This window comes from Lagenorhynchus albirostris, chromosome 5 (genome assembly GCF_949774975.1).
Source record: "Lagenorhynchus albirostris chromosome 5, mLagAlb1.1, whole genome shotgun sequence".
NCBI classification, from domain to species: domain Eukaryota; kingdom Metazoa; phylum Chordata; class Mammalia; order Artiodactyla; family Delphinidae; genus Lagenorhynchus; species Lagenorhynchus albirostris.
The window spans coordinates 62,715,225-62,743,186 of record NC_083099.1 but is presented as its reverse complement, the minus strand read 5'-3'; the positions used below and the strand labels follow the sequence as shown (position 1 = coordinate 62,743,186).

At 54.1% G+C, this 27,962-nt stretch overlaps 2 protein-coding genes across 7 annotated transcripts; both read right to left on the bottom strand.

Moving 5' to 3' along the window:
- Positions 1-72: 72 nt before the first annotated feature.
- AP2M1 (adaptor related protein complex 2 subunit mu 1) lies at positions 73-9,140 on the bottom strand. 3 transcript variants are annotated; one of them, XM_060150143.1, is made up of 11 exons: positions 8,984-9,140; positions 6,928-7,044; positions 4,811-5,076; positions 4,010-4,119; positions 3,263-3,398; positions 3,031-3,172; positions 2,403-2,522; positions 2,162-2,297; positions 1,961-2,058; positions 1,337-1,448; positions 73-679 (listed from the first exon to the last, which is right to left on the bottom strand). In XM_060150143.1, the coding sequence occupies exons 2-11, from the start codon at positions 6,999-7,001 to the stop codon at positions 545-547; spliced, it is 1,329 nt and encodes a 442-aa protein (XP_060006126.1). In that variant the 5' UTR covers positions 7,002-7,044; positions 8,984-9,140; the 3' UTR covers positions 73-544. The 3 variants fall into 3 exon arrangements, with proteins under 3 accessions (XP_060006126.1, XP_060006127.1, XP_060006128.1); XM_060150144.1 differs by having other exon boundaries at positions 4,010-4,092; positions 8,984-9,139; XM_060150145.1 differs by lacking the exon at positions 6,928-7,044 and having other exon boundaries at positions 8,984-9,074.
- A 1,222-nt stretch (positions 9,141-10,362) lies between these two features.
- On the bottom strand, positions 10,363-26,916 carry DVL3 (dishevelled segment polarity protein 3). Of its 4 annotated transcripts, none has more exons than XM_060150136.1 (16): positions 26,707-26,916; positions 21,245-21,314; positions 20,599-20,720; positions 20,369-20,478; positions 20,045-20,180; positions 19,774-19,867; positions 19,489-19,558; positions 18,712-18,851; positions 18,468-18,544; positions 18,292-18,359; positions 17,987-18,136; positions 17,255-17,386; positions 16,888-17,106; positions 13,395-13,610; positions 12,885-13,295; positions 10,363-12,030 (listed from the first exon to the last, which is right to left on the bottom strand). In XM_060150136.1, exons 1-16 carry the CDS (start codon positions 26,865-26,867, stop codon positions 11,999-12,001), a joined length of 2,208 nt encoding a protein of 735 aa, XP_060006119.1. In that variant the 5' UTR covers positions 26,868-26,916; the 3' UTR covers positions 10,363-11,998. The 4 variants fall into 4 exon arrangements, with proteins under 4 accessions (XP_060006119.1, XP_060006121.1, XP_060006120.1 ...); XM_060150138.1 differs by having other exon boundaries at positions 16,888-17,055; XM_060150137.1 differs by having other exon boundaries at positions 10,363-13,295.
- Between the last annotated feature and the right edge of the window lie 1,046 nt (positions 26,917-27,962).

Sequence of the window (27,962 nt, the reverse complement as noted above, 5' to 3'; positions counted from 1 at the left end):
GTAAGACAGGGGAGGACAGTCCCACCAGACCCCCTCCCCGTGTACCTTCCACTTCAACATTTAGCCAGCAACACCATTCTACAGAGTTTATTAGGTTTATAACTGGACAAAGTCACACGTTGTACAAAATGAAGCTCACACTATCCCAAAGCAGAGTAGGAATCGAGGGCTGGGGATCTGTTACTGGCCTTTCGGGGAGCTCCGAGGTGAGGGGCAGCCGACCCTCCCACTCCAGAGATGTGGCCACAGGGGAGGGGAGGAGATGGGGCCCACCTGGCTTTGGTCGCAGAACTCAGAGCCTGGCATGGGGCTGGGGCAGGCAGATGGACGGAGGAGCAGGAACCTCAGAAACCACCCTGCCCAGGGAGCCCAGGGACTGCTCCAACAGTCCCGCTCACAACGTGGTTGGTCCAGACCTAGACGAAGGGGCTGGTGCAAAGGGAAGGCAGCAAAGCAGGAGGGAGACACTGACGTGTGGTGACCAAGGGCACCCAGACCCGTGGAAGAGGGTGGGTGGGGAGGCGGGCTAGCTGCCACTAGGCAGCTAGCAGCGGGTCTCATAAATGCCGCTGCGGCCAATGTAGCGCACCCATTTGATGACGTCGTGGTCGCTGTAGTTCAGCTTCGGTTCAAACACCTTCAAGTAGCGCACCTTGAGACCAGAAGGCGCGAATGGCACCTGGGCAAGGGACAGCTCCAGTTAGGAACATGACCTTCCTTTCACTGCCGCTCTCCTCCGGGAAGTTCCATAGCCTTGCCCTACCTCATCTCTCTACTACAGGTGTCTGAATGGTTGGGACCCTGAAAGAAGCTGAAGGAAGCTGGGGTGGTGAGGGGTCCTCTTAAGAGGTTACTAAGGAAGAAAGCATATCCAGGAGTAACTAGCAATCATTTGGGTTTGAAGTCAGGCCCTGCCTGTGATGACTTGAATCAATTCCTTTAATGAGCAGGTGGCAGCAACCAAAGACCTGCCTTAGAACATACTTATCCTGCTCAATATTAGGGACTTAAACAATAAGGTGGAAAAAATTACATGTCTAACGTGCACAAAGCAAAGTCAGCCCATTTTCCTGTCTGTAAACTTTGTGTCTTGAAAGCTGTTTCAGTTTTCCCTAAGAATTGTTTTATGACAAGCCAAAGGAAGTCAAGGATTTTTGTCGGTGTGAATAGCAATTTCTAGTAGGAGGCCTAAGGCGGGAAGGAATGGGTCTGTGAATTGCAATCACTTCTCTCTGGGCCTCAGTTTCCTCGTCTGCAAGGTGGTAGGTGCAGAGGTTGATCTGAATGATCTCTAAAGCACACCCTGCCGTGGCTCTAGGCCCCTTCTCTGCCATACCTCAAAGTTCATTGAAATGGGGGGTCGAGCCCATTTCTTCTTGTCGTTGGTGGGCAGAAGCTCAATCTCAGCGCTGATCTGCGATTCCTTCATGCCTGCCATGCGCTTGATCCTGGGAACACAGGGGCCCTGGTAGCCTGGAGGAGCTTCAAGGGGGGTTGCCCCTTTGGGGAGGTTGCGGGGTGGCAGGGAAGAGAACCCAGGAGCTTGTGGGAGGTGCTAGGGCAAGGAAATGTGGTGAGGACTCTGATAACCTCTTGCTATGAAACCCTGGGTCTGTTATTCCTTTAGCACTGTGGGCTGCACGCAGTTTCTGCTTAGATACATGGCCATGCTATCCCTTGCTCTCTACTTCACAGAGGTATTGCAAGGGCAAATAGGGAAATGTTAAAGAATCTTGATAAATAAATGCATGCATGCATGCACCCCAGTGCAGGCATGTGCACACTTACACAGAGGTATAAGGGGTGAGAACACAAGCAAAGGCTCCTGGAGAAGCAGTCACCCCCGTTCCCCCCACCACCACACACACACATTCACTCACAGGACGAAAGGTGAAACTTAACAAGAGGGTACACCAAGGCATCTTGAGCCCTGCTGTGGCCTCATGAAGGAAAGACTCACTTCCACACGATGGCGTTCTCGCTGGCCTTGTACTTGGCCTTCCCCTTCATGCAGATCACCTGCACCCCACTGGTGTTCAGGGGGGTTGGGATCCTCACCTAGAAGTGACACACCTGTCAGGGAGCTCTGTCAAACCCTGACATCAGCTCCCTTTATTCCTGGAGACAAGTGCTTCCTCCTCCCCAAGTCCCTTATCCTCACCTCAATCTTCTGAGCCAGTAGTGAGGGCTTGAAGTTGGACTTAATGACCACCTTGACCTCCAGCTTGGTGCGTCCCACTTCCCGAACTAGCGGGATCACTCGGAAAGGAAGGATGATGTCCTTGGTGGTGCGATACCTTTAGGGGTGTGAGACCTTCAGGTTGGCACAGCAGAGCCTGTTCTCCTCCCTCTCTCCCCATCTCTGCCAACAGCAACCCCTGCTCCTCACACCCCAATGGCACCTCATGAGCTCAAATTCTCCGTCTGGTGGGATGAAGCTGATGCTGCGCTCCGAGTCAAACTTGCTGAGTCGCACACACTGGTGGAAGGTACAGTCGTCAATGGCAATTGACTGCTTCCCGCTGCAAGCAGGGACAGAAGGTCTCCTCATTGGTACAAGAGACTAGCACGAGAGAGTCGGGCTGGGAGATTAGCCCACCCCCAAAGGCTGCCAGAGCCTGGACAGGCGTGCACTATAATCTATGGAAAGCTGTCAGAATGCAGCTGTCTGGCTTGCGGGTCCTTGTCCCAGAGTTATGGATGAGTGGGAGCTTTGCAAACTCATCATCTTTTGAGAGCTCTGCTGCTTGGAACCCAAAAGTTTCAGGCACACTGGGCAGGGGCCATCAGTATGTACAGAAGAATCTTGGTCCTTGGGATCAAACAAAGGGGCTTACTCTGAGTAGGATGAGGACAATCCCCTCATCTCTCTTAACACAGATACCAAGAGCAACCAAGCCAAGCACACCCTTAGGAAAAGGGAGTTTGCATTACTGCAAAAATGAAATCCAGAAGGAACCTGTGATTCACCAGGCTCTGCTCAGCCCTCCAAGGTCCACCCTCTCCCACCAGCTCCCCTGCCCCAGGCACCTCTTGCTTGTTTCATCAGCTGTGCCTTTGCCCTGCTTCTCAATGACAATCTTGTCATTCATCCCAAACTTGCACTCGGGCATGCCACTCAGGTAGCTCTTCATCACCACCCGGCCTGACACATGGGCGCTCAGCACCTGCCCTGGTGATGGACAGATAAACAGGAGCAGCTGAGTCAGGACCAATATCCTGCCCTGGCCCCCATCCCGCTTCATCACGAGAGGGCCCTCACCCTGTGGGGACATGAGGAGGTTCACACTCTCCAGCACATCCAGGAAGAGCTCGTTCCGGCGATACTTGATGCCCTCCCGCCGCCAGCCAATCTGCCCGGTCACCTGGCTGGTGATCTGAGACTGCTCTTCTTTTGTCTACATGGGGAATAGAGACAAACAGCAAGGCCTCACTCCTCTCCCCCTTCAATCCACTTGTCTCCATCCCCACTCCACCCTCATCCCCTCTCCCTTCTAGTCCCCACCCTGTGACCCATCTTCCCCCATGGGGCAGCGCCTGGAGGAAACTGAGCAAAGCTGCAAGGGTGGAAGCTGAGGGAACAGCTTACCTGATGCTGGAGAACACAGGGCCAACATGGTGCCCACAGGAAGCAGCAGAGGAGCGCAGATGGGAAGAGGCAGGCAGAAAAGAAGGAAAAGGCTATGAGGCCTGGATCCTAGAAGAGGGCCCAAGCTCTCTCCTCCTGAGGAATGCCAAGCCTCCAGAGCAGTCCACACCCACCCTTCCCGCAGTGTAGAAGGAAACTGCTTGAGCTGTATCCCCAGTAACAGAGATGCTGAGTTGGCAAGCTCCAGGGGTGGGAGAGGGCTACACAGAGCAAAAGAGGCCTGCGGTCATGGCAGGAGGCTCAGGCCAGCACTTCCTGTCAGGGGCAGGCTCATGAGTCAGCTCAGACAACGCTTGGGGGCCAGCGGGGATGAAGGGAGGTTGGGCTCCACCCTGACTACAGCCTGTACAATTTGAGTACCTGGCTCTTGATGCCCTGCTGGGTGATGAAGGTTTTCAGCGCGCCTGTCTCTGAGTTCTGTGGGTAGCCAAAATCTAGGATCTCTGCAAAAGGAAGGGAGCCATCAGCTCCTAGAAAAAGCGGAAGGCTCCTTTGATCCAGTCCCTCCCCTGGCCTGGATATATCTGGCCAGCATAGCTCCAAAAGACATTTAGGCACCATCTGCAGCGAAGTTTTAGCATTTACTCTAGGATTTGTGCTTTATAAGAAAACAATGAAAACATCACGGTTTTTTTTCAAATAGAAAAAATCAGCAGAAGAGTTGCATGGCCAGTGGGTGAGAGGTCAAGAAGCCCTCAGCCCTGAAAAGACAGAGATGTTGGGAAGATGAAAGGACTCTGTTCACTTAAATCATACCCTACAGAGGAAGAGAGGTAACGACGCGCCCGGAGGGGCCTATATCATCTCACCCTTGTCCAGGCTCTGAGGCAGCTGTTGCGATGGAAAGCTGGGAGGAGAGTCAGTGTGGTAAGACCCAAACCACAAAGATAAGAGGATGAAATGTGCTTAACTGAACTGCAGGAGGACCAGCCACCAAAAGACCTTTTGGTCTTCCCCTACCTCCATTCGCTAGCCTATTTTTATATTCACTTCAGATCAGCCTTTAGTTCTGGATTTGGACTGTCCTCCTCAGAGCTCAAAATACCAGATAGTCAGGAAAGGAAGTTCAGAGGGCACTGGAGCCTCAGACCTGCTCCCACCTCCAGGCCAGGCCCCAGCAGGTGCATCCCCACCCTAGACCCACTGCCCCGCCAGCCTCACCATCCAGCAGCTCATATATGAGCACAAAATTGTTCTTGATGTTCTCTTCGCTGATCTTGCCAAAGTAGGCAGCCATTACGTCACACATCTTATAGAGGAATTCGAAGACCATGGCAGCATTGACATTCTGCTTGGTGACAGCTGCCAGCCAGATGTTGGACCGCTTAACATGGAAGAAACTGGTGCGAGCAATGTTGGTGACGGGGCTGCGCACCTGCTGCCGGGCATGGATAACATTGACCCGAAAGGCGTCCACTGCGTTCCTCCTGAGAGAAAAGGGTGCACAGAGGCTGCTCAGTACATGGGCAAACCTCACTCTGCAGGGATCAACCACAGCTAACAAACAGCCACCCCCCTCTCTGCTGAAGTCTGACATGCACTCTAAAGCCAATGCCTAAACTGTTGGGTGGTTCCCTAGGGCTCCTCCCAGTGGGGGCACGGGGTGAGGCGGCGGGAAGGGCCAGTGCTAGGCTGATATCTGAAGGCCACGAGAGACAGGGAAGTCAAGTGGCAATGACAGGACGGCAGATATAACCACAATAAAGTGAGGTCCATCAGGTTTCGAGAAGTATGTTCCTGACTTCCAGGCCTGGCCCCAGTTTTCCTGCTGCCACCTCTATAGCTTCTCAGTAAGCTCCAGGCCCAGATGAGAAAGAGACGCTGCTGCTTCTCCAGTCTTTCCACTAGTGATCCCACCAGTGGGGAAGGCTGCCTCCTCCAGAAGTTAGACAAAACCAGCATGACTTCAGAGAAGGCTCTAATCTACTGAGGGAAAAGCCGAGGGGCCATGGAGCTGGGCCACCCCATTCTTGTCCAGGATCCAATTCCAGGGCAAGTTCAGGGATGAAAAAGGATGAACAAAACAACGATGTGGGGACTGGGGTGGGGGGACAGGATCCCCCACCCACCTGTGCCTGGGCAGCAGCTTAACAGGCCGCTTACCTATTGCTACGGCAGCCAATGAGATGGGATGAGAGAAATGATGCCAGCAAGAAGAGGAGAGTGACAGCAACGAAAGAGAGGATTAGACACCAACACACTGGGGTGGGCAGCACACACCACGAGGTGGAAGCAGACGGGCAACAGGCAAGGGGTGGAGAGCACAGCAAGGCATGCAAGATGGTGTATGTCCTGGCCTTGGCTTAACCAGGCCCATCCAGGGTGCGAGTGGGGTGTGGGTGGGTATACGCAAGCCAGGCACTGCCACAACTCTAGCCCATGCCCCACCACCAGCCAACGGACAAACAGCCACAAAGACCAGGCTAGCCCATTAGCCAAGAAACCAGGAGCCACTGCAGCAGGCCCATCTCTGACTGTCTATTCTAAGCAATTCCAGGAAGAAAAACAGGACAGCATGAACCAAAGGAGCCTAATCTCGTTAGAGCCGCTGAGGCTGGGGTAAGTCCCCTCTGTCAGGGAACAGCAGTGGCATGCAGGGTGGGGCAGAATGAGAAGTGAGGCTGTGCCTCCTTACAGGGGTCTGAGGCACACAGGACAAGGAGCTGTTCCCAGGCTACTCTGATAGGCCAGAAAGGCAGCACAGCCTCCCTGCTCATCCCTCAGTGACCCGGAGAGTGTCTCAGGCTTGCTCACCACCTCTCCTCCAGGAGTAGCCCAGAGGTACTGAAAACAGCTGAGTCAGCAGCCTGACTCCTGAGAAAGGGAGAGGCGTTCAAGAGTCCAGTGAAGACTCTCACCATGAGAAGGGCTTGTGAGAGCAAGACTTAGGTGGATTAGTACCACCAGCCTGACCACTGACTCCACCCGCTGGAGACAGATCTCCCTTCTCCTCAAAGGAGGGATCAATCTGCCCGGCCAAAAGCACTCAGCTCCAGCAACCAGGTCTGTCACTGCAGCAAACAGGAGGCAGGAAGGGCAGGAGTTCCTAAGACTGTGGGGGGCCTGCCTTTTCACAGGTCCCACCAAGCAGCCAGCAACTGGCTGCCTGGCCAACACCACCAGACCTAATGGGACCCAGGCTGTATTAGCTGAGCTTCCAGGATGAAGCAAGGGGTGGGGGCGGTCCCAATCAAGCCTCTGGGAGAAAGAGACCTGGTCCTGCATGCTGGGGAGGTGGGTGGGGGTGGGGGCACAGCTGGCTCAGCCAGGGGACTCACCCGATATCATCTCGGTAGACTCGGGAGATGAGCACCTCCCCCTTGTGATTATAGATGAATAAGCCTCCAATCATGGCGGCAGCTCAGTCTCCGCGGCCCATCGCTCTCAGAACAGACCTAGGATGGGGGGGTCAGGGTAAGGGAAGGTCTCAGAACCCCTGCCAATGTCCCCTGTGGGGCTGTGCAGGTCACTGGCTGGGCTTTTTTTCTGACTTGATCCTCCAGCAAGTGACCCTGCAACCCTCCCAGGCATGCCCCTCCCCTTAGCCAGGCTCCAGTTCCTGTTTATCCCATACTGGAAGGGAGAAAAGGGAGAGGGACTGAGGCCCAGGATTCTAAGGCCATTTTGACCCCCCCCCTCCCCCGGCCCCTTTTCTGGGGCTGAGCCCAGAGTAGCCCCTCCCCCATTTCACAGTGCTGAGCTCAGCAAGGCCCCTTCCTGTGCAGACTCTCACTCAGGCTCTAGCTGGTGAGTCACGGCGAAGGCCTGCCTGTGGCTGCAGGAATGGTGGTAGGAATGACTCCAGTTGGTTCAGGCCTGGGGCCCCCAGGCAAAGCTTTAGGAGCGCCCAGTCCCTCAGGCTCCACTACCCTTCTGAGAAGGCACCAGGGCCCGAACCTCCAGCTCTCTAATTCACAGAAGTCTAAACATTCCAGGAAAGGGTGTGCAGGGTGTGGGGAGGAAGAGAGAAGGGAGGCCTTAGGCCCTGACATGGACCCTGGAGTGTGGCTCCAACCTCTCCCAGGCAGTCAGATAAACAGCGAAAGAGCAGAGTAGAAAGGCCCCAGCTCTGACAGACTACACTTCAGTGACCCAAGCTGCTTATTAGTTATTTTTGACCACCTCTCTTTTAAAAAGAAAGGCTCCCTCTCAGCTCCCAAGTGCAATGAAAATACAGGGGTGTGGGGGAATGGGGTGGGGGCAGGTTCATAAAAATCAAGAGATCCTTCCAGCTGAAATTCTGTGATTCCAGACCCACAGCATAATTCGCTTCTGACCCGAGTGCCTATAAACGAGGGGCAGAATCCCTGAATTATCCAAATTATTTGGGTCAAACTAATTTAGACTGTTTGCAGTGAGAAAAAGGGTTAATTTAGTTCTAGATTTCCTGGATTAGCCCTGGTGTTAATTTCACCGGGGGCAGTTTAGCAGACTTTTCTAAACTGGAAAATAAAGCCTATTACTGTGGCAGTCAAGGTCTCCCAGACTGCGTGAGAAGTCTCTCAAGGTGGTGGACACATCCCATTCCTCAGTCCCAAAGAGACTGGGAGAGGAAGTGCAAAATGGAGGTAGAGCCCTGGGCAAAGAACCAAGTTCACAGGTATCAAATGGTAGGGAGCTCAGGGCATCAGAGAAGCAGAGGTGGGGCCCAGGAAAGGAATGGCATATTTAGTTAAGGGACAGACTGGCAGCAACAGCCAGGAAGTATACTCAGGTGAGCCCACAGCGGCAACAGGTATGGTGGGGGCACCTGGAGAAGAGAGTTTCCAGTATGTCAAAAGTCAAGGCTTTAAAGAGGAAAAAACGGCAGGGAGAGACTAGTAGTGGTGAATAAGGTAAAGCTGGGTAGACGCTTGCTGTGGCGTGCAGGTGTAGAAGCAGGCGGGGGTGGTGGGCTTTTCGCCCTGGGGAGGAGAACGTCGCGGGTAAAGATGGTTCCAGGGAGTGCGGGGGCTGTCACTCAACTGCGAGGACGGGTGCCGCAGGGTGGGAAGCTTGTCCTTGCGCCGAGAGGAGGAGGCGCCGCGGGGTAGGGGGTTGTCACGATCCTAGGGAGGGGGCCGTCGCGGGGCATCCCTGCTCTGGGAGGATTCCAGTAGGGTCCCCTTCTCACAGGAAGCTCCGGGCGGGTCAGGTGGAGGGCACCGCTCAGCGCCCGTCCTGCAACCGCGCCCGGGGCGCCCCCGCCCCGCCGTCAGCTCCCTCCCGGATCTGAAGGCTGAGGCCACTCCCGGGTGTGGACTGCTTTCCGCGTAGCGCAGTGTAGGGAAGAGCAAAGCTGGGCAGCCAGGCAGGCGTCTTCCTTCACCCCGTACGGCTAGATCCCTAACTCACCTGGTGTCCGCAGGCCCCTGCTCAGCCAGCCTGGCCACTCTCCGGATCCCAAGATGTCCGCCCGCCCCCTGCTCGCCTGCCCGCTGCCTCGGCTTTCACTGCAGTGCCGCGGCACCGCCCCGGTCTCTGCTGCGCGTGCGCATCCGCCGAGGCAGCAGACTACAAATCCCGTCAGGCCTCTCGGCCTTCTCGCTTACAATTATAAACCCCCTAAGTTTGGCAAAACTACAACTACCGCGGCCTTTGAGAACCTTCGAAGGAGGGGGTAGGCGTGCCTTGGGGGAGGGGTAGGAGTGGCCTTATTCAGCCCTACCCGAAATACACAATCCAGAATACGCTGCTACACTCCTCACTTCATTTTCCCCATTGAGCATTCTGGGGATTGTAGTCTCTGCAATCCCTCCTGTTCCTATTTCAGTGTTTCCGAGAGCCTCAGAGGATTAGTGCTGGTTGTTGAGGCCCGGCTGTTAATCCTTGAATCGCTGTAGGCCTTTTCAGTCTCCAGAGCCCGAGGGCTGGTTGTCCTCACTTTACACACACACGCGCGCGCGCGCGCGTGCGCACACACACACACACACACACACACACACACACACACACACACACACACGACTTGACAGTAGAAGAGTTTGTACTGAGTTTACTGCTTTATAACACCACCTCAGATTTTCCCAAGCTTTTTTGCATGATATATTTGTTCTAGACATGAGCCTTTTCCCAGGGATCAAGACCCAAGGTAGGGGGGCAGGGTGTGAGGCGGCAAATATTTGGAAGAAACTAGCTAAAGCTTTTCAAAAATATGTCTGTTCTACCTCAGCTATACCTATGTGACTGTGAGCTCCTCAAGGCCAGGAGGACCTGTGCGCCTTCTAGTGACAGGCATATATATTGCTTAAAAAACCGTTGGCAAGTTGAATTTAATTTGACATGGGATTTGAAATCCCTTCTCTGATGGAGTTAATTTTCACATCCAAGCTGAGAAAAAGAGACAGAGCCAGTCCTGGCACATGAAAGGCCTTCCTGGCTCTTGCAGGACCTGCAGAACATCTGTTGGCTCTTCTCTTTCTGTAGGAAAAGATACCCTGCTGCCTTCCCTAGGCAGGGCTGAGCCCATCATGAGAGGAACAAAGGGCACCAAACGGTAAACCTAGTCGCAAACCTTACTGTTCCTAGCATCCTCCTGCTAGAAGCCAGAATATGGCAGGATGATCTGACTTCCTGCAAATCGGGGTCACAGCTTTAAGCCATTAAATGACTGAATACAGGCACTTCTAATTCTTGAATCAGCACTCAAGGTTTACTTCTACCTTTCCAAAACCTTCGTCCTCAGTACATATCCTAAACCCCTACCAATTTAGAATAAATAATAATAATAATAGTAATAATAACAATAGCTACCATTTATTGAGCACCTATTCTACTGTGTGCCAGGCACTGTGCTAGGCACTTTTCGTACAATATCTAACTTAAATCCTCACAACAACCCTGTGAGGTAGGTATTATTATCATCATTTTACATATGAGGAAACTGAGGCTCAGAGAGACTGAATAACTCTCTTATCACGCAACCAAAAAGTAGTAGAGCTGGGATTCAAACCCAGAATAACCTGACTCCAAATCCCATGCTCCTGTGAACTAGAGTAGAGGCAGAGGGGAGAGGAAGGGCCAAATTCAAGAAAGATTGTTGGAGTGGAATGGATATGATATACTGACTAGTAAAATATGGGAAGGAATTTAAGCCCATAAATGTTTCTAGCTGGTGAGCCTATGAAGAGTGTGATGAAGGTAACCAGGATTGGAATTCAGAAGGAATACACTTCGGGGGGGGTGGGAAGGAAATGAGTTGAGTCCACGTGGACACGTCCATGGAGAGGTCCAGCGGGTGATAAAAATACAGATCTAAAGATAAAGGGAAGTTAGGGCTGGAGATACATATTTGGGAATCACCAGCATATTAATGTTGAGGATGTCAGGATGGATGATACCGTTTCGGGAGTAAATACAGAGGAAAGAGAAGTGGAACAGAGATAAAATACAGGGACCCTGAAGGCATGAGCAATAGTGGAGGAATCCTCAAGAGAGTCAGAGACAGAAGAATCAGAGGAGGAAGAGAAGTACAGGAGGCAGCCCTATAGTGGTGGCTAGAGGAAACCATGTTCTGGGTTGGGAGCAAACCTAGAGCTCCCAGAAGAAAGGCAAGACTGAGTCACACTTCTAACACAGCCCTCATGCACCCCAAATCCCAGGGAATATTTGTTAAATGAATGAATGTCAAAATACCCCTACCCTGGATTGCTCCAAGACCTGGAGCTTAGGACTTCATCTTACGCTTGACATCCCAGACCTAAAAATATGGAAGCCTAGGTGAGCCAGAATTTATAGAAGAGGCTCACAGAGAAAGTTGTGATTTGCTTAAATGGGAGAATAAGGTAAAAACTAAAACTTGGCACTCTGTCTGGAAGTCCCAGAAGTCCCCCTGCCTAACCTTGCTCTGGGTTATCATGGTGATGGTGAAAACACAGGAGGGTGTGTGGGGCGCGGGGCAAGGTGAGAACAGCCTGTCAGTTGCCTGGGGGGTCCTGCGCTGAGCCCAACCTGAGACCCAGATTATGGGCTTTAACCAGATAGAAATATTATGGGGACATGTGTGGGAGGTTTGAGGGCTATGAAGAAAGGGAGAGAGAAATCAGGGGACCAGCCCCATGACCTAGGAGTGGACTGGGAGAGAGGGTCCAGCCCTCTGGTCAGGGGCCAGCCCTGAGGCTTAAGTGAACTTGCATAGGCACATGTGTGTTGGGGCAGGGGGTGGGGGAAGTGTGTGTGAGAAAGAGGGAGAGAGGGAAAGAGAGTGAGTCTCTCACAAATGGGCGAGAGGCTGGGTGCTCCTCAGAAGCCTAGTGACTCAACGGGTTAAAGTGTGGGTATGGGGGCTGAAATATCCTTGGGAAGCCCTGAGGGGCTGCTGAAGCAGGGCTCCTGGTCTCCTCGGAGGCTGGGCCTCCCCTCGCTGGGGGCTCACAGAAAGTCAAACAGCCCGAAATTCTTGGCTGCTCCAGGCCCAGGAAAAATTGGGGGAGGAAAAAAGAAAGAAAAGAAATGTTTCAGGCCCCGAGGTGAGATGAGCCTGCTGGTTAGTAGGGTTAGGGTCTGAAGGAACCAGCACACCGGGCAGGCATGGGGCAGCGGTGGGGCTGGGTATAGAGCACAGATGCTCCCTGGAATCCACTAGCAGCTCAGGCAACTGAGGGGGCCCGCTGGGCTTCTGCTAAGGTTGAGCACAGGTGGAGTTAGTGTGGATGGTTATTGGAGGTGACTACAGCTCTAGGGTGCGGGGCTGAGGCAGTAGCAAGGGCAGTTAGGAGGAGGGGCAGAGGAAGCAAGTCTTTTTTTTTTTTTTGTATCAGTATTAAGGGGAAAAAACAAGAAATCGGCACGCATGCTTGAGGGGATGGGTTAATAGAGGGATGATGCAGCTGAATGAATGGTGAAAAAGAACTGAGGGAGGGAAAGTGAGGATGAGGGGTATGCAGGCCCTCAAGGGCACCGCTGGGTCAGCTCCTGAAGTCTGTGTGGTGGTGACGGCGGGTGGTAAGGAGCAGCACCAGCAGTTCGGGTCCCAGGAACACGAAGGATCTCGGGAAGTCCTGTGCAGCGGTTAGTGGGCAGAGGAACAAGCCGGGGCTGGTGGCAGGTTAGGGGCTGCAGTGGCGATCAGGTGCACCCTGCCCTCGCTGCACCCAGCGAGCGGTTAGCGGGCCTGGATTTAGTTCCATTTATTTCCCTTTCAGGTACCAAAGTAAAAATGACGGACGGACGGAGAAAGGGACGCGGCCTGCCCGGGGCGGGGTGGGATGGAAGTGGGGAAGGGGCCCTGCTCACATCACATCCACAAAGAACTCACTGGGGTTTCCCATGGCCATGCGGAAAGACTGTCTGCTGGCGGTCAGTTCAGGGGGCACGGAGGCCAGGTCGCGGCCCGGAGGGGCTCCCGGGGGCCCCATGGCCGCAGGCGGTGGGGGCATCATCAGCATGGGGGGGCCGTAGAGAGGGGGCACCCCGGGGGGGCCGTAGCTCGGGTGCGTGTGATGGCTGCGCAGGCTGCTGGCCAGCGAGTGGTGGCTGCGGTGGCTGTGCTCGCTGGCGGCAGGACCCGAGCGCTCGCTGGGCGCCCGCTCCCGCGCCCCCCGCAGGCTGCTGCGGGTCGTGTGGTCCGACTCGCTGCCGCTGCCGCCCGACTTCGAGTCCCCGGTCTTCGGGTCCTTCTCCTTCCGCCGGTCGCTGCCGCTACGGTTGGAGCCACTGCTCCGGCTGCCTGCAGGGGACAGGCAGGGACGGGGTGGGGGACACTCAGAGCTTGCAGAGGAAGCCTGGGGCTCGCCTGGGGCTCCCTCCACGACCCCCGCCGCCTTACCTTCACTGTGCTGACTGCTGGCGCTGCCCCCGCCATAGCTGTACCCCAGCTCGGGGAAGCCTGGGTGCGGGTTGTAGGGGTGCGGGGGCGGCGGGTACTGGTAAGGGAAAGCCATGGGCCAAGGGGCAGCCCCTGGGTGCGGCAGAGGGGCCAGCGTGTCCTGGTCGGAGGCGCCGCTGGAGCCATCATGATCGTGGAGGGAGAGGTTGGCCATGTCTGTGGAGGGGAGGGGAGGGCATCTGAGCTGGGTCTATCCCATGCCTTCGCACCCGCAGTCAGCAGAGAGATGCCCAGCCTCGGCCCGGTGGGTGCGTTTGGGAAGATAGTGACAGCAGTGGCAGTGTCCCACCAGAACGGGAGGAGGGACAGGCCAGAGATCTCTCACTCCTTCAGACCCCCTCTGTCACCCTCCAGAGGTGGTGGGGAGGGAGATCCTGCAGAGCCAGCCCCCGAGAAAACCGTCCCCAGGAAGGCCCTGAGTCACCACTTCAGATGCTCAGTGCCAAATCCCAGTTTCTCCTCCTTCCTCCGTGGGCTGGAGGAAGGGGCAACTCTTGCTTGGCAATCGCCCCCCCCCCCCCCGCCACTCTGTTCCCTTACGGGAAGGGTAGGGTGGGGAATATGGGAGGCCGAAATACCAGACAGCCACCAGCTACTGCATACCTGCACTTCCTCAGGTACAGTGCAAGCACTTCATCTCACGCAAACGTTACCACCCCATGAGGAAGGTTATTAGTCACACTTTTTCCAGATGAGGAAAGTGAAGTCCAGAGAGGTTAAATGACCAGCCTAAGGTCAACCCAAACTGCAGCCAGAGCAGAAGCTAAGAGTTGCTTACTTTCTCTTTACCTTTCCAGATGAGGGCATTAGTAAGGAGGAGGGGGCAGTTTGGGGAAATTTAGGTGAAATTTTGTCCTCCTCACTCACTTAGGACTAAAAAAACACCCATTAAAAGCCAGAATGAACACAGGGCCTTTCAGAGCCTCCCCACACAGAAGGCCCTTGGCCCAGATCAATTTTCTGGTGCTTCTGGGGAGGGTGGGAGTGGGGTGGAAGGGTCCAGAAACAGAACAACTTAGATGCCTCCTCTGTGCTCTCCACCCCATTCCCAGCCAGGCCTAGTTCTTCACAGCACTTGAGTCACTGCACTAACATTACTTCTTTCATGACTCTGACTCCCCAGTAAACTGTGCACAGGCAAGGCTGCTCCCACCAATGTTGGAACTATCTGGAAGGGAGTGTAAGGGGCCACTAGATCTGCCTGCCTGGGACACCCCTTGTTCACAGGTCCCTGGGGTGAACAGGTCCCTGGTTCTCTGGGACCACCCATACCAGGTCCCAGAGCTCTGAGAGAGCTGCAATTGCCCAGGAGCCAGCTGCTGGATACAGACTGAGCCCTTTGTTGCAAGCCCTTAAGGGAGCTGAGCCAACCTTACAGGGAAGAAGAGGTCAGGAGAGGGGGCTGAGGCAGCCTACGGAATCTACCAGCCAAACCATCAGTCAAGGCCGGCAGCTAGCATGAGAGGTGGTGGCGGTGGGAAGCAGGGGCGTGCCTCGGTGACCACTTCAGCTGCCAGGCTGTCATCCCATGGGGAGTGACTGTGTACTCTGGGGGTTACCCAGGTCCCCAGCTATTCCCTTTGAGCCTGCTGTACTCCCAACTGAGGAGACCTCACCAGTGAGAAGGAAAAGACCTGTCCTGTCAGCATCTCCCTGAGCTCGGCTTCTGCTGGACTTGGTCCATGGGTAGGAGACCCAGAATGCCCCTGGGATGGAACAATGTCTCTCTGAGCAAAAGCCACAGCTATCCTGAGAAGCTTTATGTCCCCATGAAGGTTTGGGGCCAGGGCTCACTTCTACTAATGATGATAATAATAGCCGTATTTGACTGAGTCTAAGAAGCCATTGATTATAAGATGCACCCCAATTTCAGAGATACTGAAATGTGAAAAAAATGTTCATCTTAGAATTAAATATATGATAAATGGACAACTTTTTTAGAGTAATTACTGTGGGCCAAACATGGTGCTAAAAGCATTACATACATTATCTTATATCATTCTCAAAACAGATCTATAAGTTTTACTGTTATCTCCATCTTACAGATCAAGAAATCAAGGCACTGAGAGGCTGTGTTACTTACTCATGTTCACACAGTAAGGGTGGAGCTAAAATCTGAACTCAAAACTAACTCCAGGGCTTCCCTGGTGGTGCAGTGGTTGAGAGTCCGCTTGCCGATGCAGGGGACACGGGTTCGTGCCCCGGTCCGGGAAGATCCCACAGGCTGCGGAGCAGCTGGGCCCGCGAGCCATGGCCGCTGAGCCTGCGCGTCCAGAGCCTGTGCTCCGCAACGGGAGAGGCCACGACAGTGAGAGGCCCACGTACCGCAAAAAAAAACAAAAACAAAAACAAAAACTAACTCCAAAACCTTATGCATCTATTACTACTCCATGGGGCCATGCCAGAGCTGCTAAGGGACAGGGACCCCACCCAGCCTCCACCAGGGACTTATGCTCCACAACAACTACCTTTCTAGCCCCTAGAACCTAATCTGAAGCATTTTAAGGGCTAGCTTTTGGACTCCAGCCAGCACCACTGGGCTGAGAGAAGCCTCCCTCAGACAGGGGTGGCTGCTGGGGCCGTGCTTCAGCTCCCAATCCTGAGCACTGCTGCCCTGTTTTGAGGACTCCTCTTCCCGAGAGCTGTCCACAGGCTCTGGAGAATGGGGGTTCCCTACATACTTCTCCTGCTTAATAACCCTCATTGGCTTTGTACTCTCTCAGGATCAAGTCCAAATTCCTTGGTACAGCTTACGGAGTCCTCTACAGCCTGGCCCTGACAGCTTTTCCAGTTTCACTGAGAGGCACAGCCCCACCCTGAGAGGTCTGAGGAGGCTGTGGACTTGAGGCCTCAGGCCAGCTCCAGGACGTCCTGCCTTAGTGGAAGCTGCTTGGTGCTGTGAAGGTGAGCAGGGGCCAAGGCTAGGAACTCTGTTTGGCCTTGCTGGGACAATGTTTCTGCAGCACCACACACCTAGGACAACCCTGATGGTGGGAAGAAAAAAGGATCTGGAGCCAGAAAGACCTAGATCCAAGGCCTAGCTCCTCTGCTTCTAGCTGTGAAACGTGGGATGGACTGCTTAACTTCTGTAAGTCTCAGTTTCCTCATCTGAAAACAGGGATAGTAATCCGTCTCCCCAAGGGCTGTGGGGAGGTTGTGAGGCTTGAATGAGAGTGAGATGATGCTTTAGAAACAATCAGCATGGTGCCGGGCACAGAGCAGGCACTTAGAAAATGCCAGCCCCCAGAGGGGGATGTAGGGCAGGTAAAGAGGCTGGACTGGGCTCTGCCTCTACCACAGAACCGTCCGGTCTCGAGATTCCCCCAGCTCTGCTACCCCCTCATCTGGGTTCCCTAGAGTCTGCTGCCACATCCCCGGGCAACTCTCCACTTCCAAGCAGGAGACAGGGCAAGGAGGTGGGGGAGGCACGTACTGCCACAGAGGTCGCCGAAGATGTAATAGCACTGCTCAGAGAAGGTGATCTTGTTGACAGTGTGGCGGATGAAGCCGGCCTTCAGCAGGTTGCTGGCGTATTTGCGGGCCTCTCGCCGGTCAGTGAAGCCTTCCACGTTGTGGTACAGCCAGTCCACCACATCCGAGCCTGAGGGCAAGGCTGCCACTTGACTGGGAGGCCCACCTGACCTGGGCTCTTCTGGCCTCACAGAAGCCATGAGGCTAGTGCTGATTCCAGCTCAAAGGAGTGGCCCAAGGGAATTCTTGGCCCCCCCCCCCCCCGCCACGGCCTGCCCTGCCCCACTGCTCTCCACCCTGTCCTTCATCCCACCATGGGGCCCTCTCACCGATGAAAGCATTGGGGATGGTAATCTTGAGCCACATCCTGTCACGGACCTCCAGCCCGGATTCAGGGGAGGCCATGGCTTTTACGATGGCGGCCATGTCACTGTGGATGGACAGGTGGAAGTCGTCTAGGCCTGGGGGTAGGAGGCAGAATGGTGAGGCAGAAAGGGGCTATGGAGCTAGGTACACAGAAGTTTGCATTCCAGCTCTACCACCTAATAGCATGGACCAATGTCGAGCAAATCACCGATTTGTTGGACACTCAGTTTCCTCTTCCATAAAAATAGGGACTTTAGTATCTATTTCACAGGATATTTAAAGAGAGAATTAAATAGTGTAAATGAAGGGGCTTAGCCCAGTGTATAATGCGTGCTATGATAATAAAAAGGCAGTCATTTACTGAGTGCTTACTTTATGCCACACTGTGACTGATGCTTTTACTTGTATCCTCTCATTAAACCCCCAGGAACCTGGTAAAGTGCATATCATTAGTCCCATTTCACGAGAGGAAACTGAGGCTTACTGAGTGCTCAGGACAGGTTCAGAAGCAAACTCTGTTTGGTGAGGGTCAGCATCCACTGAGGAAAACTGCAGAGTAAGGTAGCTGGAATGAACCGAGTCTCCTCCTCTCCAGCCCCCTCTGACGCTCAAGCAAGAGGCTCCAGGTGGGCCTTCAGCAGTCCCTCCCAGCTGGCCCTGTCTGCTGGGCCCAGGGGTCAGGGTTGGACACTCACGCTCTGTGTCAGGGATGGAGCTGGTGATGGAGGAGCTGGTGGAGGTGATGGTGCTCAGGGAGGGGCTCATGCCGTAGGCAGGGAAGGTGCCGGTCATGGCTGCAGTGTGGGAGACCCAGGCCGCGGGGTCAATGGGCCGGATGGGCTCGCCTGCGGGGAGGATGACGAGTCAGGGGCTGCCTGCCCTGCCTACTGCTTGGCCCAACAGGGTAGGTATGAGGGTTCAGGGTAACACGGAAGGAAGGAGAGATAGGGCTCACATAGGTCAAGCACCAGCTTTAGGGCCAACTGCCCCATCCACTTACTCCTGGGCAGTGTGAAGCACCCACGTGGACTTGGGTCCCAGCACTTGGCTACAGTCAAGGTGATGGGCCTGAAAGCAAGGGTGTCCCTAGTAAGGGCAGGATGTGCGGAGGCCAAACCAAGCCCCTTGCCTGATAGCCAGAAATACCTGCCCCCTCCTCCCCAATGCCATCCATACCCTGGTTTGTGCACGATCTCCCGCAGTACCCGGACCGCGTCGTCATTACTCATGTTCTCAAAGTTGATCTCGTTTACCTGGGAAAGAGGACCAGGAGTGGGATAAGCAGCTGTGGTGGGGAGGTGGGTAGGGAAGCTGAGTTTGGTGGGCCAGGGGGTCTTCCCCTTACCAAGAAGCAGGGTACAGACGGCATGGACATCTCCCCATCCCTATCCATACCACCACCCACGGTGGGCAATGGTACCTGTAACAGCATATCTCCTGGCTCGATGCGTCCATCAGCAGCCACGGCCCCCCCCTTCATGATAGAGCCAATGTAGATGCCTCCGTCACCACGCTCGTTGCTTTGGCCCACAATGGAGATACCCAAGAAGTTATACTTTTCTACAGGGAGTAACAAGACCTTGAGAGAGGAACCAAGTTCCTACCCAAATTCCAAGCCCCATATTAGAAAAGGGTAGAAAGGGACAAGAACTAACACTTATTGGACCTGAGTCAGGCACTGTATTCCACATGCTCAAACATGCTTTCACTTGATCCTCGTTGGCTATGAGGTAGGGACTCAGTCCTGTTTTACAGAGCAGACAATTGAGGTTCAGAGAATTTAAGTGACTTTTCTAAGCCATGAAGTGGCAGAGTCAGGATTCAAACTCAGATTTAAATTCCAAAGTTGGGGCTCTTTTCCCTACATCCAGCTATCTCCTAAAGAAGAGCACCTAGGGTAGAAATCAGAGAGCAAGAATGCAGTGCCTGAAAAATGGAAAGCTGGGAGGAATCAGAAATCACTTCCTCTAGGAAGTCTTCCCGGATGCCATTCTCTGCGTCCATAGTTCTCTGTGCTTATCTCTGTCATAGCCCTGATCAAGAGATACTGAAGTGATCAGTGTATGTACCAATTTATGCTTATGAAAGAGAACTTCTTGAGGGCAGGGAACGTAGCCTGTGCCTCTCTGAACTCCTCGAGTCTGCCCAGCGTCTGGCACGTAGCAGGTGCTCACGAGAGTTGTTTCACCAGACTCACCCATGTTGAGAGTGACCGTGATGATGTTGAGTGACATGGTGGAGTCCGTGATGCTGCTGAAGGACGAGGACTGGAACAGACAGAGGCCCTGAGTAGCAGGCAGTGCTGGCAGGAACTCACTGCTCCCACCTGGCTCCGCCTCAAGGTGAGCCCTCAGCACCACCTCCCCTCTCAGGTTCTAAACCCTGACCCAAGGGGAGGGGTCTAAGGAAGCACAGACTCTGGCCCTGCCTGGGCAGGAGGGCTCGGTCTGCTCCCACCCACCCTAACATCTCAGCTCCATACCCTCTCAATCCGCGAAACCTTCTGCTTCCGCCGCCGCCGCTTGTGTCTTCTCATCAGGCGTGAGGCGCTGCTCTGCTCTGTGGAGCTGCTGAACCTGTGGGGCCCACAGTGATTCCCCACCGAGCTGGCCCAGCCCTGCCCCATAAGAGGCACCGCAGGGCCCAGGTCCCCCCCACCAAGCCCAGGTCCCGCCCAGGGGCCCAGCATCCTCAGGGTTCAGGGCTCCTCCGGGGTCACCTGTCCCACAGTACCCATGAAACCAAAGCCCCACCTGCTGGTGGAGTCATCCTCATCTGAATCAAAGAAGCTGGTGGTTTCCAACTCGCTGCTCATAAGGGTGGATGAGCTGTCATACCCCCCTGGCTCTCGCCGCCGCTCCCCCTTTGCAGTTCCATTTAGCCGGGTTGCTGCAGGAGATGGAGGCAGCTGGGTTCACAGATGCAGGAGAGAAGGAGGAGCGAGGAAGGAGCAGGGGCTGCACTGGGGCCAGGCGTACCCAGAACTCAGGAAGTAGGGCAGAGAGGTGGGTAGCTGAGTGGAAGCTGCGGGGGGGCGGGGTGGGGGTGGGGAGGGTGTCTGTTCAGGGAAGACGCACTGTGCTCTGGGCCATCCCTCCGTCGTGGCCGCTCTCGCTGGGCAGACACCAAGGAGTCAGTCTCTGTGTCATTGTCCAGGTTCTCCTGGCTGCCCCCACCAGCATGAGGGCTGCAGGGAAGAGAGGACTTGGTGGGGGAGGGGGCAGGCTGGGGGCTCCCTCCCCCAGCCCTGAGCTGAGCTGACGCAGACCTCCCCCATGGGCCCTCCCCACCCTCAGGTCACACTCACTGGAAGGATGGGGGCCGGGAGTCCCCAATGCCTCCTGTGCGCTCCATGGGCGGTGGCAGTTCCGATGGGTTGTCAGCACAGAAGGGAGCTGGCTCTGGGTGTGAGCCCTCAGCCGACACCAGCTGATGGGGAGAAAATGCATGGATAGTAGGGCGCAGGGGCCCCAGGGAAAAGGGGATAGCTGGCTTCTGGCAGGGCATGAGACTTGGGGAGAATGAAGCAAGGGACATGCAGGGAGAAGAAACAGGACTGTGTTAGGTCAGCTGAGATGAGGAATGGACCCACTGCTGGGTTGATGAGGAGGCTGGGAGGCATGGGTTGGTGAAGTGGGATGGGGGCAGAGAACAAGAGTCAGAGGTCCAAGGTAGAGGTCAGCAAGTGACAGAAGGGAACCTGAGGCAAAGTACCTCAGAGGACATAGGAGACGTTTTTGTCTCCAACGTGTATTTCTGTCTCTCTTTTCCCCCTTCTCACCACTCCCTCACTTTTCACCAAAGCTATAGAGTCTGGGGTGAGAGTCAGTTCAGTTAGAAAACTCAAGGAATATTCAGATACTGAAGCATAAAACCACAGTCTCAGCAATGCCTTTCCTCCATCCAGCCCACTGCAGGAATGCAGGTGGAGAGGGCTGAGGGGGGCTCCTTACCCAGGACACCACCCGGCCATTGAAGCAGGGCAGCTTGGCATTGTCGTCCGAGATCTCCTCCTTCACCACTCTGCAGGGAAAGGTGGGTGTCAGAGCGAGCTTTCTGAGGTGGAATCGGAGGCATCCTCACAACCCCAACTCTCAGGGGCTCCTCTTCCCTAAACTGGGAATCAAACCACCAGCATAAGCCTGTTCAAATGGGAGCAGGGATGGGCTGACCAGGGACAGCTCTTTGTCACCACCAGGAAGACACCAGCCATGCCCAGGCCATCTGCCTTCCTGGGGCATCCTCTTGGTCATCAGGTGATTGCAAATTACACCTGACAAATCACTGTCCCCAATGAGTGCAGTCGCCCCCTAGAATCTCGAGAGCTGTACCCATCCTAACAATGGCTCTCCTGGGCTGGACTTTATCTTTCCCTCTGACCCTAAACTAGGAAAAAGCACACCCATATCACTGTTCTTCCCTTCTCATTTGGGAATCCTAATATTATTCTGGGAGATGTGGATGAGGAATTTAAGGAAATTAGGAAAGAGAAGGGGAGAAGGCATTTACCAAACATCCTCTACTGCCACTATGACATTAGTAACAACTGCTCTCATATATTGAGCATGTATTGGGTTGGCCAAAAAGTGCGTTCGGATTTTTCCGTAACATCTTATGGAAAAACTCCAAGGAACTTTTTGGCCAACCCAATATTATAGGCCAAGCACAAAGCTAAGTACTTTACTTGTATCACTTCGTTTAACATTCATAGTAATGTTATAAAATAGATACAGATGGGGAAACCAAGGCTCAGTAGGTTCAGAAATTTACCTACAGTCACACGATTAATAAGTGAAGAGATGGAATTTGAATCCTGGTCAGCCTGATTCCAAAGCCTTTATTCTTACCTATTATACCATCTTATCTCCCTATAGTTAGAATGTATAATCTTCACATCACCCTCATTGTATAGACCATATGATCCTGATTTTATGAATAAGGAAACTGAGAAACAATCAGTAACTTGTTCAAGGTCACAGAGCTAGATGTCAGAGCTGGGATTCCACCCCAAGCTCGTCTGACTCCAAACCCCATATTCTTTCCATGGTATATCACATTCTTTCCCGTACAGTGAGAGAGGTGATGTGGGTCTGTGTGGAGGGTGACGGTGTGGGAGACAGTGATGTGGGACATGGGGTGGCGGATGGGGGGAGGGTAGGATGTAGTCTCAGGCATGTAGTTTGGCCTGGGGCATGCAGTGGGGCAAGAAGTCAGACCACAACTACAATATGGGGCCAGGAAAGGAGATAGAAAAGCTTGAGGCCTGCACCCCCAGACTGATCAAATACCCCAGGAGCACAGAGCTAGAAAGCTGTGATCAGGGGCAAGAGGAAGACACATGCCTGGAGTTATGAGCAGAGAGGGAAGACAGCAAGGAAGGAGGCTAGGAAGCCCAGTCCTCCCTTTTTCTTAAAGCAGCTCCTGCCCAGAGCTCGGGACGTGCTTGGCTTCTTGTGATGCTCACATTCTTGGACTCACAGCCAAGTTCGAAGGCTGAGCCTGCCCTCCTCCCTCCCCTTCAGCTTTGGCTCCTCCACTGTTTCCAACCCCACAGCAACCCCAGGAAAGCAGCTCAAATCATCCTGCTCAGGCCCACCATGGCAGAAAGCCTGGAGACAGAACAAGCTAGAAAACAGGGACACAGAGATAGCTCAGACCCACCAGCCAGTCTGACCACAGGGCACCCCAAGCTCGCAGCCCCCATGGGAACTGGGGCTCAAATTAAAAGGAGGTATGTGGGTCACGTGGCAGGGACTGTGATCTGCTTTGGAGAGGGTCTCAGCAGCCCTGTGGTGGGAAACTGCTGCTGAGGCCCCACCACACAGCTCAGCACTACAGATGTTTCCTCTCTTTCTGGGGGTCACCGACAGGTCACCAAGGCTCTGCTGACTCACAATGATCAGCTGATCTTCGGGAGCCTTGGGGGACCTCAGACAGGCCTCCCCTTCCCGCTGTGGAGCTGAATGGCTCAGGGTTCTGCAGCATTTATGCACTCACATACACACACACACCCCAAGTGGAGTCGGACAAATCTGGGTTCAAATTCCAATTCTGCTACTTATTAGCCCTCCTATCTTAGGTTTCTTGACTTTTCCAAGCCTTTGTCTCATCCTTGTAAGTGAGATTTGTAAGTGCCTGGCATGGTCCAGGCATACACTAAAAAATAGTTACTAACTTTGTCAATGTTTTGTGGGATCCATACTCTCTTTCTAACTAGGTGTAAGTTTCGAAGGGCAGGGGCCAAATAAATCTGCTTATCACTCCTTGTTCATTCAATTAAAAAGCCTTTGCCAAGAGCCCAGTGGGCTTTAAGTTTTGTGCTTGCCGTTGCATGGATCTCAAGAAGCATTAGACCTGGAGCCTGTCTTGTCCTTGGAGGTTACTGTCCAATGCATAGTTCACATGAGTATATTGCAAGTGGGAAGTGATCAGAGCTGTAAGAGCAGCAGATGTGTTCACTGGACAGACATCTACTGAGTACTATTTAGTGTTAGGTCCTGGCTAGGAGCTGGGTAGGTATAGGGATAAATAGGAATAAGTGCCATAACTTTAAAAGTGCAACCCAGAGGAAAGGAGAATTTGGACCTGGAGAAGACAAGGGAAAAGAAGTACTCCAGGTAGAAGGCCCAGAGACAGGCTAGTGTGTGACATGGAGCGGGGAGCCAAACAGTTAGTGGCCTGACTTCCCATGTTACTCCTCCCATGGCTCGAGGCCCCTCAAATGGTGGTACCTTGTTCTTCCATCCACTATCTCCTCAGTGCTGAAAATATTTAATTCTTCTTCTATATCCCAAATAATTTAAGAGGGCTGGACCTACCCTGAGCTTGACAAATACTTCTGGAGACCAGATGGGAGTTGGGAATCCTCAAGTCTTACACACCAGAACCCCAGAGGGAGAGCCTGTAAAGCTGGAGGAGATGGCAGCCTTCCTCCTCTGACCCACTTTCCCATCTGTCAGCAGAGGTTGCTGGCCCCTGCCAGACCTCCCTCTCATGGGGCTGGGATAAGGGGCAGCCCTATCACCTATACAGTTTGCCAAGGCTCAGCATCTCCCTCAGAGAGGATGTCCCTGTTAAATGATGATGATAATACCTACAATTGTGTGATTAATGCCTTAGACTTTGGAACCAGGTTCCTAATAAGCTCTGCCACTTATTAGCTGTGTGACCTTGGGTAAGTAAGTTACTTAAGTTTTCTGTGCTCTAGTTTCCTCATCTATAAACTGGAGATATTACTATCTATTCCACAGGACTGTAAAGAGAACTGAATGACTAAAGATTTGAAAGTCATTTAGATCAGTGTCTGCACACTGTAAGCACCATAAAAAGAGTTTGATAAATAAATGAAATACATATATAAATATATATTCCTCAGCTGTTAGTCCTCTGTGACAAGACAGCCCTACCAGGTCTCCTGATCATTAATCCTTCTAGGAATAAAAACAAAATCAATCTCCTCCACTTCATTTTTACCATAGTTCGCAACCCTGCTAAAATGGCCTACTATAATATTTTGCAAAAGATGGTTCAAGTTCCAGTACCACTGATGAATGCAAGATGGCTTCAGGTGTATCTGAACGAATGTTTAATTCGAGAGTTAAACATTTATTTTTAACATATTTTAGAAAGAAATATAAATAGAATGTCAGACCTGTGGTTTCATATTATTGACTAGGTCAAACTAAGAAAGCGTGAGTGGGCTGACAGTGGATTTAAAGAACAATATTAAGTCAACAGTGAGTGGATATAATGGGGGTTAGGCCTGGCTTGACAGCAGCCTGGGGAGAGTGGGAGGCAGCCCACAGAGATCTAGGTTTAGGAGGTGGGGGCTAGGCCCAGTGGACTCTGGGATGAGTGGGCGGTGGAGACACAGGTCTAACCCAGTCCCTCAAGGCACCTGACCCCAGGGTGGCCCCAGCGTACTGAAATGCAGCTGATTTTCTCCTATCCCATACACTGAGGCAGTATCTTGGTCTCTTCTAACTCCATTCTTCCTTTATCAGACCAAGGCATCTGCCCACCTCACTCCCACCCCTTGCAGATGGATCCCTCTTCAGCATCTTCCAATCAGGGGTCTCTGTCTCTGGACTGAAGCCAGACAATCATTACTACACTAGGAGTACCCAACCCCAAGGCAGGAACAACAACAGAAACAAGAATAGAAGCCGCATAGCACTTCCCACTGTACAAAGCACTTTCACACATATGAGCTCTTGGGCTCAACAAACCCTGAGTTCCAAGGGGAAATGTGACAGCAAAACATGCAGAAGACAGAAAAGGTGCTAGCGTCCCAGAGCCAGGGGTCCTTGGAGAGAAGCCAGGCTGATGAACACGGGGGAGAAGAATTTCTCCCCTCACTCAGCTCTGGGCCTCTGCTCTAAAGAGCAGCGTAGGCCTCAGGCTAGGCTGGAGAGGCGGCCTTTAGGCCGGGAGGGCCCGGGAAGGCCTTCCCCGCAGGCCTCCAGGCCCAGTGCCCAGTTAGTGAGGGGCAGGCTAGTGTGGGGGGCCTCCCCCTCCCCCAGTCCCCTGGGAGTTGGGGGGGGGCGGTGAGGGGATCCACCAGGCTCCCCCTCCCAGGCCAGCTGCTACAGAACCTTCCGGCTCCAACATTCCATCCCCTCTTAAAGGGGAAGTCACTGCTTCCAAAACTCCGCCCGTCCAAAGCCCTGCAGCTGGGTGGATAAGACCCCTCCAGGGAGGGGAGGATGAACATCAAGAGACCCTTCCTGGCCCTCCCATTAAGAGGTCCCAGTTCTGTGAGGGACTCTGCACCTGGGCTAGTGGGGAATCCTCCTCAGGGGTGAGGTGCTCTGCTCCCTGACAACATCCCCAACAGCCCACAAGGGACAGGGGAGACAGCTAAGTAAACATCAGAGCTGCAGGCCTTAGCTTACAGCCTAAGCACCCCCCAGCCAGTGCTAAGTCCCACAGCATAGCCCTTAGATGCTCCATATTCCAAATATGGCTCTGAGTTGTGGAGCTGAAAAGATGGAGAAGGCGAAGGCCGAGTGCCGAACACCGAAGTCTCTGCTAAAAAGGTGGTTCTGTTGGCAGGAGGAGGGTTGGGAACTGTGCTCTGGAACGGGTGGAGGGGGGGAAGGTGTGTCTGTGTGGGCCGCTGGTCTCTGAGGAGGTGAGGAGGCTTGACTGCGCTGGAACTGACTGCTCTTAGGGAGTTGGACGTCCCCTTAAACGAGGGGACCAAGGTCCCCCACAAGAGGGGAAAGGAGAGTCCCTAGAGGGGCTGGAACTCCAGCCTCTGAAAAAGCCAGTGGGGACCAAATGGCCGAGTCGCCCCTAGAATCCAGAGGAGGGGTAGAAGCCAGTGTAGCAAGGGGAGTCCGAACTGGCCGAGTGGGCCCCTAGAAGCCGGAGGGGCCGGGGTCCCCCGGAGGCGAGGCGGGGCCATCCTCACCCGAAATCGTCGTCCATAGACTTGAAGAAGAACTTATAGCTGGGTCGCTGCAGAACGCCCTTAAAGTCCGCCAAGGTGACGCGCTCGGCGGGCAGGGGCAGCTTCACCAGGTACGGCGTCTCCTGCCCGTCCAGGTGGTAGATGATCTTGGTCTCGCCCATGGCTCCGGCCTCGGGCCCGGCGGCCCGCGCGCTGCCTGCTCGGGCGGCGGGGCCGGGCCTCTCCGGCGGCGGCGGCGGCGGCGGTCGGCGCGGCCCAGCGGCTCAGCCCAGCTCCGCGGCCGGCCGCGGCGCCAGCTCCCTTGTTCTCCGGCCGCTCCCGGGTCCCAGCGCCGCCTGCCGCCGTCGCGGCCGCCGCTTCCGCTCCCCACTCTCCCGGCTCTGCTGGCGACTGCGACTCTTCCGGTGGCCGCGGCCCTCCCGGCTCTTGGCTGCAGCCCGGTCCACTCCCCGCCCCAGACCCAGGCGCGGCTCCGCCCCGGCGCAGGCCCACCCCCGGCTGCAGCCGAGCCGCGCTTGCCGCGCGGCAGATGCCCTGGCCCTCGGCCGTACCCCGCAGACACCCCGCCCAGCCACCCTGCGGTGCTCAGCTCCTGCGCGCTGGTCCCAGGCCCAGAGGGGAGCGTGGCGGCGGTCGCCTACGCCCCCAAGGATGGAAGGGGCAGATCTCTCCAGCCCACGTTCCCGGACTCTTCAAGGCCCTGGCTCTGGACCCAAGGGGGATCGGCTGCTTCTCTGCAGCTGGGGAGGGATGTAATGTAGGGGTCGCTTTGCTTTCTGAGAAGGGACGGGGTGCGCGGTTTTGACCATGTATCGCTGGAGAAAAGGGACCTCGACATGGCCTTTTAGGGTCTGTTGAGAAGCACAGCTGCTATCACTGAGTCTACCAAACAACTCCTTAAGGTCAGAACAAGATCGAATTGATTCCTTCTTATAACTTCAGTACCTAGGTGTAAAGCAGTGGTTTAATAAATGGGTTGAATGCAGAATGAGTACAGGAATGAAGATGCGTGTGAGACTGGGACATGAAGTCTCAAGCCAGAACTATAACAGGGGAAAGAGTAATATGGGTGGTCAGAAAAGGCCTCTTCCATGTGAGTTAAGACCTAGAACTAATGAGGAAGCAGCTATAAGAAGGTCTGGTCTGGGGGAAGAGCATTCTATGCAGAGGGAACAGTGAAGTATAAAGGCCCAAGGCAAGAATAAACTTGCCAAATTTGAGGAACAAAAAGAAGGCCATTGTGACTACAATGATAG